This window comes from Dipodomys spectabilis, unplaced genomic scaffold (genome assembly GCF_019054845.1).
Source record: "Dipodomys spectabilis isolate Male_0828 unplaced genomic scaffold, ASM1905484v1 ptg000176l, whole genome shotgun sequence".
NCBI lineage: Eukaryota > Metazoa > Chordata > Mammalia > Rodentia > Heteromyidae > Dipodomys > Dipodomys spectabilis.
Window position 1 is genome coordinate 2,457,482 of NW_024870853.1, and position 13,864 is coordinate 2,471,345.

The following is a 13,864-nucleotide window of genomic DNA, read 5'->3' on the forward strand; positions in this document are numbered from 1 at the left end:
ATAAGAGTCTCATGGACTTTTCTGCCCGGGCTGGCTTTGAACCTCGATCCTCAGATCTCAGCCTCCTGAGTAGCTGGGATTACAGGAGTGAGCCACTGGTGCCCAGCTGATGAAAACTATTTTATAAGGTGCTCATGGTCACACAGCTAGGAAGCAGGGATTTAAATCCAGGTAGCTTCAATTCATGTTTCATATTTTTAGTCCAACATTATATTATCACCATATTGAATACAACTAATTTCTTCTTCTTCTTCTTTCATATTATCACCATATTGAATACAACTAATTTCTTCTTCTTCTTTCTTCTTCTTCTTCTTCTTCTTCTTCTTCTTCTTCTTCTTCTTCTTCTTCTTCTTCTTCTTCTTCTTCTTCTTCTTCTTCTTCTTCTTCTTCTTCTTCTTCTTCTTCCTCTTCTTCTTATCAGTCGCAGGCCTTGAACTGTGGGCCTGGGCGCTGTCCCTCAGCTCTTCAGCTCAAGGTTGCGAGCACTCTACCGCTTGAGCCATAGCACCACTTCCAGTTTTCTAGTGGTTAATTGGAGATAATAGTCTCACGGACTTTTCTGCCCAGGCTGGCTTTGAACCGTGATCCTCAGATCTCAGCCTCCTGAGTAGCTAGGATTACAGGCGTGAGCTACCAGCGCCCGGCCTTCTTCTTTTTTTCCTTCCTCCTCCTTCTCCTCCTCCTCCTCTTCCTCCTCCTCTTCTTCTTCTTCTTCTGTATGTGTGTATGGGTGTGCGTATATGTGCTCGCATGCATGCATGCCAGTAATGAGCCCTAAACACAGGGCCCTGGGCTCTTATTTGGGGTTTTCATTCAAGCCTGGGCTCTCATTTGGGGTTTTCATTCAAGGCTGGTGATCTATCACTTGAAGCACACTTCCACTTCTAGAGTTTTTCTGGTTAATTGGAGATAAGTTTCTCACATGTTGGAAATATGTTGCAGGGGAAAAAGGGAGCACACATGAATGGAGGAAGGGAGCGCAAATACAGCAAATATTGAATTATGTAACTGGAAGGTAGGGATAGGAAGGAGAAAATGGAGAAGAAAGAAGGAAGGAGTAACGCAAGAAACATTGTAGTCATAATCTGATTTATGGAATTGTAACTCATTTGTACATTTAATCTACATCATCATCATCATCATCATCATCATTATCATTGTAATAATAGTTTTACTTGTGTTTTCTGACCAGGCTTCTAACTATGATCCTCAGATCTCAGTCTCCTGAATAGCTAGGATTATAGATGTGAGCCACTGATGCCAAAGATTGTGTTATTTAACTCTAGGTATTTAGTTCGTAGCACATAAGTATTTGTTTTGTAGATATCAGTTAAGTGGAATTAAGTAACTTAATTGTGAACGCAGCTTTATGTTTTATTGTTAAAGAGTTTCAGGCATCGGTGACAATGGAAATATATTTTTGAGCTTAGAGCAGGTGAAGGGATGAGGAAGGATGAAATGAAATTACCATTTGTTTACCCTTTAGTGTGGGGTATGTATAAACCTTAGTATTTTATTAGATGTTCTAATGTAGATATGTATTATATGTCCATTATGGGTTGCAGTAACCTCAGAACATTGCCAATTTTGGAGTTATGCAAGATAGAAGTAAAAGGTGTGAAATAAATGATCTCAAATTTGCTGAGAAATGTAGTACTGTATTTCCTGGAGTTAGTTTTTAAGTGGCGACCTGTGAAGAACGAAGATATGTCTAGTTTTCTTGAAAAGCGAGAACAAGAAGTCAACTTTGTTTATTACATTCTAGTTCGTGGCTTTTCTGGCACCCTATGTAGTGTTGAGAGTTCAATTGCGGAGGAATGAATTTAAACTGTTACTGGCACGGATGGCAGGCTTGCATTCTAGGTTTTTAGTACTATTGTTGGAAGCCCCCATGCAGAGACCACCCTTCTATTTTCGCGGAAAACTGCGATTAATTCAGGTCACCGGGCCTTGGCCTATCACAGCAAGGTTCTTCCTTGCTGGGCAGTGCCCAGGACTGATTGATAGACTTTCGGAGACTATTTCTTGTGTTGAGCAGTGAGGATTGGCGGAGACTGCCTGTGGTGCTTCTGTGGGTATTGGATGGTGTGCATTGGAGATGCAGGTTCCAGGGCAGCCACCACCACTACCCGGAAGCCTGGATGAGGTTTCCTCTGTACGTGGCGTGCAGCCCTCAGCTAAGTCATTATTCAGCGCGCAGGGCCCCAGCCCGGCGGCAGGCGCATGCGCAGCTGTGTGGGCGCGCCTGCGCGTGCGCGCCGCCGCCATCTGTGGGTTGGCTGGTTATTTTGCTAGCGGGAGGGGCCGTGCGCGCTCTTGCCTCTGGCCTCTGTTCCCCCCCCCCCTTCCCGGGTCCGGGTCTCTCCTTCGGAAAGATGTCGGACACGGCTGTAGCTGACACTCGGCGCCTTAACTCGAAGCCGCAGGACCTGACTGATGCTTATGGGCCGCCAAGTAACTTCCTGGAGATCGACATCTTTAATCCACAGACAGTGGGCGTGGGCCGCGCGCGCTTCACCACCTATGAGGTTCGCATGCGGGTGAGTCACGGGGTGAGGGAGACAGCTGAGGGAGGACGGGGGGGGGGGTGAAGTGGGGGTGGGTCAGGCTGCTATGGGGACAACTAATCACGGAGAAGACGCCTGAAGGGGTCATTTGGGAGTTAGGGACTTACTACGTTTGGCGAGAGGTCTTCAGACTCATCTGTGGCCCGAGGATACAAAAAAACTCCACAGGGGGCCAACATACGGTGGGGGCTTTGACGAAAAACAAGTTCCCATGAGAAAGAAGTGAAGCATGGCTGGACCGGGTGGGGAAGATGGACAAAGATTAGTGAGGAATTCAAGTAGATAGGAGTCATGACTGATAGAAGTAAGGAAAGGGAGGGTGGAAAAGGGCTGGGGATGGGGGATGGAAAGCCACGGCGACATATTACCGGGCTCATAACTAAACTAGGTTACACTGGCTAGTCTAAAGAGGGAGGGCAGGAAGGCCCAGGTTCTTCCCAGTGAGGCCTTTCTGGGATGATACAGTTAAGCAATGCCTCTAGGTTAAAGGGAACTTAGACTCCAGGAAAGGAAAACAGTGGGTTTGTGGGGGCCGAAATAGAAAAGGAGTCTCCTTGAAACTGAGTACTTCCTTGAATTAACATCTAAAGGAGAGAACTATTTTACTTATGTACTTTAATACACATTTTAAGTAGTTCTATAAAGGAGTTTCAAATCAACAAGCCAAATTATGAGTACAATACATCTTCATCAATGTCACCCAGTCCATCATGAGAGAAATATTTTATGCTTAAGTTTCCTCAGGTACCACAATGGCTGTATTTCACCGAAAACTGGCCCTGCACTGAACTTGGCGGATTGTCAGTTGCTGCTCTCATCATGTGCTGATCCTTTAGATTTGAAGTATTTAGAATGTTTATTTCAGGAGTTACTAGCTCTTACTTGGATTTTCTGTATATGAAGAACCATTTGACTTTTCCATTCCAGATTAACCTTTTGGATTCTGTCCCTGGTCTGTACATACCTTAATCCATGATATTTCAGTACTGCACAAGGAGTGGCTTCTTCCAGTGTGCACTACAGAGGACTTTATTCTCTAGTGCTTAGTCCACAGTACAAGGATGGACTGTGTAGATAGAATACATAGTTTGCAGATTTTTTCCTTAGTTGAACTGGTTATAGGTTAAGAAATGAAAGCACCATTTTCTAGTTTTTCTTACATTTGCTTCTCAGGTTAGCAAGCCAGGATTTTCTCTATGGATAACATACATCCTGCTCAAGCATCATTGAAGACCTAAAAGAGTAAATATATATAGTGGGTTTTTTTTTTTTTTTTTGTCGGTCATGAGGCCTGGGCACTGTCCCTCAGCTTTTCAGCTCAAGGCTAGCACTCTACCACTTGGAGGCATAGTGCCACTTCCAGCTTTTTCTGCTTATATGGTGCTGAGGAATCGAACCCAGGGCCTCATGCATGCAAGGCAACCATACTACCGCCTTTCCAGCCCAGTGTTTTCATTTTCTACTGAATGAATTGAATGGAAGAGTATTATCTCTCATCTGTGCTTTGAAATCTCATTTAGTGATGAGGTCCAAATTCAAGTTGAGCAAAAGTCCAAATTGAAGAAAGAAAAGTGAATAGCAAAACATGAGAAACATTTGTCTTACACATAGCTAAGAGTTATCTGAAATCCTCTCTTTGGAGAAGTATGGAATTTAGGTCCTTCAAAGTATGATAAAAGCAGGGAACTGTTAGAAGTGGAGAACTTAAATTACCTAAAGGAGCCTGGGCAAAAGTTCAGTGTATAACTCTCTGCTGTGCTGTTTTGGAGACATTAATGTTCTCTAAAAGTCTCAGGGATTGTGAATGAAATAGCTTTGTACTTCAAGTATTTTTTTTTTTTTGGTCCAGTTGTGGGGTCTTAACTCTGGGCCTGGGTGCTGTCCCTCAGCTCTTCAGCTCAAGGTTAGCGCTCTACCACTTGAGCCATAGCGCCACTTCCGGCTTTTTTCATTTTGCTTATGTGGTGCTGAGGAATCGAACCCAGGGCCTCAGGCATGCAAGGCAAGCACTCTACCACTGAGCCACCTTCCCAGCCCACTTCAAGTATTCTTGAACCAACATATTGTCTACTAAGTGTCAAGGATTGGTTGCAGATCTTGAGTGTGCAAAACTTACATGAAGCTTTCTTTCATCAGCCCTTTCCCATGATTTCCAATTGTATAATGGTGGTAAAAGTTCATGGAAGTTCCTTTTTCTGTGAGTTTTGTTACTTTTGTATTGTTTGCATTCATTTATATGGCTGTGTAGGCTTTTAGTATTTTTACCAAACTCCATTTTGGGGAACATTGCTAAACTGTGTGTGTGTGTGTGTGTGTGCGTGTGTGTGTGTGTGTGTGTGTGTGTGTGTGTGTGTGTGTGTGTGTGTGTGTGTGTGTGTGTATGTGGTGCTCAGGATTGAACTTCAGGCTTCATGCTTGCCACATACACCATCTACTATTGACTCAAACCCCTACCTGCACAGACTAAATATTGCTGAAACTATTCTGTTTCATTTTGCTCAAGAAGTAATCCTACCTCCATTGTGGGGGAATTGGAGAAGTGTCACGGTGACCTCACGTGAATATATATATATATATATATATATATATATATATATATATATGTATGTATATGTATATGTTACATGTGTTAGTTTCCTGTGGACTTCACCTTTGCTCCTTTTTGTTTTGTTTTGGTCAGAGCGGATCCTCAATTCTGGCTTCTTGATATGATTTCTAGCTTGATGCTCAGGGGCTATCCTAATGTGTAATAGTCTCTTTTTTAGGTGACTGAGATGAAAGGCCATTATTGTCACCATCTTGAGGATGAAGGGAAACAATAGCATTTTTGTGGGTCAAAGTAATACACAAAATGACAGTGATTGATCTGTCTGTGTCTAAGAATCTACTTAATATTTTTTTTCTTTTAGTTGGTCTTTTCTTAGTTTCTGTGAAAGCCTAATAATAATAGAGGTCCGACTGTTTAGGGATCCCAGTATATGCAATGAACCCTGATAGACATCTAGAATCACTTGATACTAAAGGGCTTTTTTCCTCTTCTGGAATTCTGAGAATTTTTCTATAACGATGATTTTGAACAGTTAGTACGTGCAAATATTACAGAAGGTATGCTGTAAAATCTTTCTCCATCCTTTTCCTCCAGAGATTCTCTTTTCTTAAGTAACCACTGTTTCCAGTTTCTTGTTTATTCTTTTAAAGAACAGTTTCAATGATAAAATACTATTTTACATGTATCTCACTGCATTTCAACCATGAACATTCCTTGGACCTTGAGGATCCTGTGTAGGTTGTAACTAAGGTCAACTGGCTAGTTGTGTGTGTGTGTGTGTGTGTGTGTGTGTGTGTGTGTGTGTGTGTGTGAGTGAGTGTGTGTATGAGTGTGTGAGTCCTGGTCTTGAACTCAGGGCTTAGGCTCTGCCTCTGATCATTTTTTGTTCCTGGCCATCACTTTACCACTAGCACTGCTCCACTTTTGCCTTTCTGGTGGTTAATTGGAGGTGAGTCTCACAACTTTTTTGCCCAGGCTGGCTTTAAACTGTGATCCTCAGATCTTAGCCTCCTGACTAGCTAGGATTATAGGCATGAGCCACCAGTGCCCAGCTAGTTATTTAGCTTTTTTTTTTTTTTTTTGGTCAGTCCTGGGGCTTAAACTCAGGGCCTGGGCACTGTCCCTGAACTTCTTTTGCTCAAGGCTAGTACTCTACCTCTTGAGCCACATCACCACTTCTGGCTTTTTCTGTTTATGTGGTACTGAGGAATTGAATCCAGGGCTTCATGTATGCTAGGCAAGCACTCTACCACTAAGCCACATTCCCAGCCCTTATTTAGCTTTTGATGGCCTATATCAGAACTGGATCCTGAAAAGTTGATATTCAGAATTGAGGAATGTAAAGCTTGATGAACTGAAGAATCTATGAATCTCCAACAGAGCTCCAAGATGCTCTTCTCTTGCCAAGAGGCAGTATAGACAAAGGAAAAAAATCAAATTTTTTAGCTGGGTGCCAGTGGCTCATGCCTATAATTCTAGCTACTCAGGAGGCTGAGATCTGAGGTTTGTGATTCGAAGCCAGCCCAGGCAGAAATGTCTGTGAGACTCTTATCTCCAATTAACCACCTGAAAACCAGACGTGGTGTTGTGGTTCAAGTAGTAGCGTGCTTGCCTTGAGCTGAAGAGCTGAGGGACAGTGCCCAGGCCCAGAGTTCAAGCCCCATGACCGAGCAAAAAACAAAAACAAAAAAATTACTAATTTCTTTTGTTACCCATCCATAGCTCTGAATTGTCTGGCAGGAAATATTGTTTGTATTAATACAGGTGGTAGGGCATTTCTATTTAGAACTTTTAGACAGGACTGCAAATCAGGGCTTTTTGTTTGCCAGAGGTTCGTTCCTCTTTTCACTAGAGCCTAAGATATCATCTCAGTGTTTAATATGTGAAAATAAGTCATTTATATCTGAAGTAAACTATTGTCAGCCAACTTATGTAATGGCTATTAATTTTTCCTTTTGCAGGTAAGGGAAGAATAAGATATATAGGATCACTATTAAGTAATTGAGTATTGATAACTTTGCATTTTGGTAATTTAGACATTGTCATGGTTCTTGATTTGATGAGATCTTGAGTAGTTAGGTAGACAAAACAAACTGCATATTATAGTAGTGTTTTTTGTTTTTGTCAGTTGTGGGGCTTGAACTCTGGGCCTGGGTGGTGTCCCTGAGCTCTTTTGCTCAAGCCTAGCATTCTATCACTTTGAGCCACAATGCCACTTCTGATTTTCTAGTGGTTTTTGGAGAAAAGAGTCTCATGGACTTTTTTGCCAAGCTGGCTTTGAACCACAATCCTCAGATCTGTGCCTCTTAAGTAGCTTGGATTACAGGGTTGAGCCACCAGCATCTGGCTACAGTAATATTTTAAAAACCTAGTAGGTGCTGGTGGCTGACTCTTATAGTCCCAGCTATTTAGGCCGAGATCTGAGGATTGAGGTTTGAAGTTAGCCTTGGCATAAAAGTCTATGAGACTCTTGTCTTTAGTTAACCACCAAAAAGTGAAAGTGGAGCTGTGGGACAAGTGGTAGAGCCTTGAGCAAAAAAGCTGTTTGATGCTGGGCGCTGGTGGCTCACGCCTATCATCTTAGCTGCTCAGGAGACTGATATCTGAGGATCACAGTTCAAAGCCAGCCCTGGCAGAAAAGTCCATGAGACTTATCTCCCATTAACTACCAGAAAACCAGAAGTGGTGCTGTGGCTCAAGTGGTAGAGCACTAGCCTTGTGCTGAAGAGCTCAGGGATGGTGCCCAGACCCAGAGTTCAAGCCCCACAACCGACAAAAACAGAGCTAAGTTGGAGTTCCTGGGGCTCTGGGTTCGAGCCTTAGTGCCAAGAAAAAAAACACCCCAAATTCAATACCATGTCAAGCAGTATTAAAGTGTAAATGTAAGAGTGGTTTGGGGGAGGTAGGCCATAATATCCAGCTGGTGTTGTAAGGAACGATGTTTTGGATGAAATGAGAAGTTGAGCTAGGACTTCAAGAATGGAAAGAATCTGAAGGAAAAACAGAATGAAGCATAGCTTGGAGGTGTTTATCTCTTTCTTTCTTTCTTACTTTCTTTTTTTTTTTTTTTGAGACGAGGTTTGGCTGTGTAGCCCAGGCTGGCCTGAAATTTATCACCTTCCTGTCTCACTGGTCACTATTTTAATAAAAAAATATCATGTGAGGGCTGGAGACAAGACTCAATAGAAGAACACTTGTATAGCAAGCATGAGAGCCTGAGCTCATTCCCAAGTATTGCAAAGGAAAGTCAAAAGAACGAAAAAATGGCTGAGATATGAGGATCATGGTTCAAAGCCATCCCAGGCAGGAAAGTCCATGAGACTCTTACCTCTAATAAATTACCAGAAAACTGGAAGTGGTGTTGTGGCTCAAGTGGTAGAGTACTAGCCTTGAGCTGAAGAGCTGAAGGATAGAGCCCAGGCCCAGAGTTCAGACAGGCCCCACAACAGACAAAAAATGTAATTATGTGTCTGTGGTAAGTTGTACAATGAACAATGTCTTTCTTTCTTTTGTCTGGTCTTACTCTTCAAAGTCAGTCACTATTACTAGTATCTTCATAAATATTATTAGATTAAGTACATACACCTATATCCACATACAGGCAAGCTTATAATGAACATACACATGTACACTCATACACACACACACTATTCTGCACTTGATTTTACCCACTTAATATCTTTCCATACTGGTGTACGTAGATATTTCACATTCTTCATTATATAGTATCCCACTATATAGGTATACTATAGTTTATTTATCCAATTTTCTATTGATAGGCATTATTATAATATAGTGAAAATTCTTTATACACATATTTGCACATGACGAGTCTATTTGTGGGATAGTTCTAAGCAGCAAGGGAGGCTTTTTTTCATTGTTAGCAATGGAACCAGATGTGCTACCACTTAGCCACATACCCCCAGTGCTACAAAGGGACTTGTGTGTGTGTGTGTGTGTGTGTGTGTGCGCGCGCGCGCTGGTCCTGGGGCTTGAACTCAGGGCTTGGGCATTGTCCCTTTCCTTTTTTTGCTCAAGGGTAGTGCTCTACCTGTTGAGCTACCTGTTGAGCCACAGCTGATTAATTGGGGACTTAACTGTCCCCGCTGGCTTTGAACTAGAATCTTCACATCTCAGCCTCCTAAGTAGCTTGGATTGCAAACCTGAGCCACCAGTTCTCAGTTCTTGTTTTTGTTTTTGCTTAAAGGTAGCACTCTACCACTTGAGCCACACCTTCACTCCCTACTTTTTGGTGGTTGATTAGAGATAATAATCTGACAGACTCCCCCCCACCCTGATTTGAACTTGAATTCTGAGATCTCAGCCTTTTGAGTAACTAGGATTACAGATGTGAGCCACCAGCACCCAACAAGGGACTTACAACCATTTGTGACATGATTGGGTTTATGGTAATGATGACACTCATCTGGTGCTTTTTGAATGGGTTGTAGGGACATCATCCATGGAAGCTAATTTTTTGTTTGTTTGTGGTGCTGAGATCAAGTCCAGGGTCTCCCATATTCTAGCTAAGTTTTTGTTGTTGTTGGTTGTGGGACTTGAACTCAGGACCTGGGCGCTGTCCTTGAGCCTCTGTGCTTAAGGCTAGCGCTCTACCACAGCACCACTTCTGGTTTTTGAGTAGTTAATTGGAGATAAGAGTGTCTCAGGGACTTTTCTGCCTGGGCTGGCTTCAAATTGTGATGATCAGATCTCAGCCTCCCGAGTAGCTAGGATTATAGGTGTGACCACCAGCACCTGGCTTTTTTTAAAAAACCACTGAACTATATCTCCAGACCTATAGGAGCTATTTCTTCATTAAAATCTATACAGTGGTTCTAATAGGTGGCCACCCCTGGGTTGAATATTATTTACCATTTCTCATTTCTTTCTTTACTGTAGACAAATCTACCTATCTTCAAACTGAAAGAGTCCTGTGTACGGCGGCGCTACAGTGACTTTGAGTGGCTGAAAAATGAACTGGAGCGAGATAGTAAGGTATAGTTTTTGTAGTTCCCCTTGGAGTAAGAAATACACATTTGCTGAGAAGATGTTACAGTCTGGCTGATCATTGATGGCTCAATCCTAGCTACTCAAGAGGCTGTGAGATCTGAAGATTGTGATTTGAAGCCAGCCTGGGCAGGAAAATCTGTGAGACTCTATCTCCAACTAACCACTCCAAAAGCCAGAAGTAGAGCTTTGGCTTAAAGTAGTAGAGCACTAGCCTTGAGCAAAACAGCTCAGGGATAGTATCTAGGCCCTGAATATCTTTTGCCCATGATGGGCAAAAAAATAAAAACAAAATCACAGTCTGTAAAAGCTTGTATGGAAGAGAAGATGATCACACATTTACCAAATTCCAATATATTGAATCTGGGGCATACACTTTGAAACTTGAAAGAGGTAAGTTAGGACAGTTTTTTAAATTGTTATAAACTTTATTAATAACTACATCCTCTTTTTTTCCCTTTTACTAAGTCTCCAAATTCCCTGGGGGTATTTTACATCTCAAGTGGAATTATATATACAGTTTGCCTACTTTAAAGGCAATGCCTGAAGACGCTGAGGATACATTGCCTATGGCAGTGACTGGGGTCATGTGTGGCGGTGTATGCCTAGGATATTTTTTAGGTATTACTTCCCTTAGTAGCTAGTAAAGTCTTATTACAGTTTAAGTCCAATAGGTGCAACAAGAAGGAAAGAGTGTCAGCAAAGGTCTAGCTAAATTTTTGAATGGTAGTAGATTATTAAGGAAAGTGAAGGTTAGTTGAAGTTTATTTCCTTTCTTTTTCTTTTTTTGGTCAATCCTAGGGCTTGAATTCAGGGCCTACGTGTTGTCCCTGAACTTCTGTTTTTTTCAAAGGAAAAAAACCCTCTTGTTTCCATTTCCTGGAATTCATTTCGATAACTTTGAGCTTTCTTGCTCAAGGCTGGTGCTCTACTACTTAAGCCACAGCTCTACTTCCAGCTTTTTTGGTGCATAATTGGAAATAAGAGTGTCATGGACTTTCCTACTTTGAATTTCAATCCTCAGATCTTGGCTTCCTGACTAGCTGGTTTCCAGACTAGTAGGATTATAGGTGTGGGATACCAGCACCTAGCTATTTCCTTTCTTTTGAGACTGAATTGGATCAGTCTGAATTATCCTGGTTATCTTCTAAGATCTTAGTTCTTGAAAGTTGCTGACCATAGGATAGGGTGAATGGTATGTACATAGCCTAATAAGAAATTAGGTATCTAGAGATTTTTTTTCAAATTTGCTTTCATTAGTTATAATGTAAGGGGAAGATTTCATTGTTCTCTTTCCACACGTTTACAATGTATTAAAATCAGTCTCACCCCCCTCTTATCACTAGCTGTACAGGAATTTACAGTCTCATTCCCTTTCTTCTCCTCTCCTACATGGCTGATAATTTGTGTCTTTTTGCAGATTGTAGTACCACCACTGCCTGGGAAAGCTTTGAAGCGGCAGCTCCCTTTCAGAGGAGATGAAGGGATCTTTGAGGAGTCATTCATTGAAGAAAGGAGGCAGGGCCTTGAACAGTTTATTAATAAGTAAGCCAAGTTCCTGGAGGCTCCACTTGCTACGTTTGCCATTGTACTATGTGTGTGTGTGTGTGTCTGTGTGTGTGGTATGCTGGTTACTAAATTATCTTGCACATGCTAGGCAAACATTCTACCTGTGAGCTACATTCTCTGTCAGGATACTTGTCTTCCTCAGTCTTTGTCCCTCCCATTTTTTCATAGTGGATACTGTCCTGTGGTTCTGATTGTGTGTTGGACTGAGTAGATAGTAAAACTCCATACCTTTGAGTGCTGGTCTTGGATGTCTGATCCTGAGAGAGCAATGCATGCTAATGCTTTTATCTATGGACTCCCCTCCCTTGTCCTTCAATCCTCCTTCCTCTATATAATATTAGGTTTTAGGTGGTACCTCACTGCTCTGTCCTCTAATGGCTCAATCCTTAGGTCTGACCTTGTCTTTACTCCCAACTCCAAACTGCTGTCCATCTGATAGTTATACTACTGATAAGTATCTTGTCTCTTTATAGAATTGCCGGGCACCCACTGGCTCAGAATGAACGCTGCCTACACATGTTCCTGCAGGAAGAGGCAATTGACAGGAACTACGTCCCTGGGAAGGTGCGCCAGTAGAAGCCCCTGTCACCACTTGCCCTCTACTTTCCTGCTGAAATGACATTGGTTTTTACACTAAGCCTCTCTCTCTCTTTGATCTGAAGTTGGCTACCCATCCCTTGGCCTGATAGACTGTCTGGCATTGTGCCCCTTGGTACCTGACTATACCATGTGGGCACTCTGCTAGGATCCTCTTCTCTGAGGAGAGGTGGGAAACCACAGGCAGTTGCTCTTTGCTTGGGATTGGGGGGTGGGTGGGGAGTTGGACTGGAAGGCAACTTTGGGGGTATTTACCCATGCCAGTTGGCTAACGGGGGGGGGGGGGGGGGAGGGGGGCTTTGCTGGAAAGCACTTGTATACATACTGATGCTGCAAGTCCAGGGGATTTTTTTCTTACTCTTAGGTTTAACCAGGACCGCTGAGCAGGGAGAAACAAAACAAAAACAGAAACCCTGCCTTTCCTACCTGCATGAATGTTTTCCTTTTTGAGAAGGTGGTAGAGACCCTAAGGCTTTCCTTGTTTCCTTTAGGCCTGCTCCCAGTTTTCTCGAGTTTATTTTGCTGCTTTACCTTTCTCCCATGTTGCTTTCCATGGCAGTTATACTAGAATTTAAGCAGTCTGTTGTGTAGAACAAGGTGTGCGGGTTTCCTGGGCCCCCTCATCATGGCTGCTACAGAGTCAGAAGAAAGCCATAGGGCAGTAGGGGAGCTCCTATTGCCTAGCCCTCCTCCCTTTGTGGCTCCCTACTCTGGCTGCCTAGTTTTCCTCACTAGTGGGTGAGTAAATATGGACCAACAGTTCTTCCTTTCCAAGCCCTTTCTATTTTAGGGGTTAGCTTTGTGGGTTTGATGGATTGAGGGGTGGAGATAACTCATCACTGTCAGGTGATCCCTGAATGGTGGGAGCAGATCATGTTCTAGGATGGGAGGGAAGGACTTCACCATTTTCCTCCTTCCATTCTCCCTTTCTCCATCCCTTTAGTGCTCTCCCAAGGGCCGAAGCACACAAACAAACCACACAGTCTCTTGATTTCTTCTAAGCACTTTTGCGCTGTTGAATGGGGCTCGGGGGCCAGAGTTATTAGCTGCCCTCCCCAGCTTGGTCACAGGGTTATTGAACTGCCTGCACTTGTTTCCCATGGAACTCCAGCCTTGTCCCCAGAACCTGAACTCAGGCTAGCACCTGGGCATGGATTTCCTAAATTTTACAAAGGCTAAAGCAGCTAGTTGAGACTGGTATTTATCCTAGACTTGTGTTTGGGAGTGGTTTGTTTGCTGGGGCATGCTATCCATCAAAGTGGTGAGATGAGAGCAAGTAAACTTTTGGTGCCATGTGAAGGTTGGGGCTCTTTGCTTAGACTCTCTATCAGGTATTGGTGTAGTTTCTGGGGGAAAGGGTTGCTGATTCTGATGTGACCCTGGTCAGAGAGATTAGGATTGGGTTTTGATGTAGGATTTGGAACCCATCTAAATATTGAGGTTCTATGAAACAGATCATCTCTCCAGCTGCTGAGCCTATGCCAGAGGCTAAGCAGCTGCTAGAGAGAGGCGCTCTGCTCCCTTTCCCACCTCACCAGTGTTGGCGTTGTTGCTGCCTTTATGATTTGTATCC

At 43.0% G+C, this 13,864-nt stretch overlaps 1 protein-coding gene across 1 annotated transcript; it reads left to right on the forward strand.

Moving 5' to 3' along the window:
- The first annotated feature begins 2,250 nt into the window (after positions 1-2,250).
- Snx12 (sorting nexin 12) lies at positions 2,251-12,696 on the forward strand. The gene is made up of 4 exons (XM_042694893.1): positions 2,251-2,543; positions 10,018-10,113; positions 11,546-11,670; positions 12,168-12,696. The coding sequence occupies exons 1-4, from the start codon at positions 2,379-2,381 to the stop codon at positions 12,268-12,270; spliced, it is 489 nt and encodes a 162-aa protein (XP_042550827.1). The 5' UTR covers positions 2,251-2,378; the 3' UTR covers positions 12,271-12,696.
- The last annotated feature ends 1,168 nt before the right edge of the window (positions 12,697-13,864 follow it).

What these genes read in the sequence shown, in the direction of transcription:
- Snx12 (XM_042694893.1), top strand. Translation starts at nt 2,379, where the DNA reads ATGTCGGACACGGCTGTAGCTGACACTCGGCGCCTTAACTCGAAGCCG. An exon ending in CCTATGAGGTTCGCATGCGG is followed by an intron (nt 2,544 to 10,017) that starts GTGAGTCACGGG and finishes TCTTTACTGTAG; the next exon opens with ACAAATCTACCTATCTTCAA. An exon ending in AACTGGAGCGAGATAGTAAG is followed by an intron (nt 10,114 to 11,545) that starts GTATAGTTTTTG and finishes GTCTTTTTGCAG; the next exon opens with ATTGTAGTACCACCACTGCC.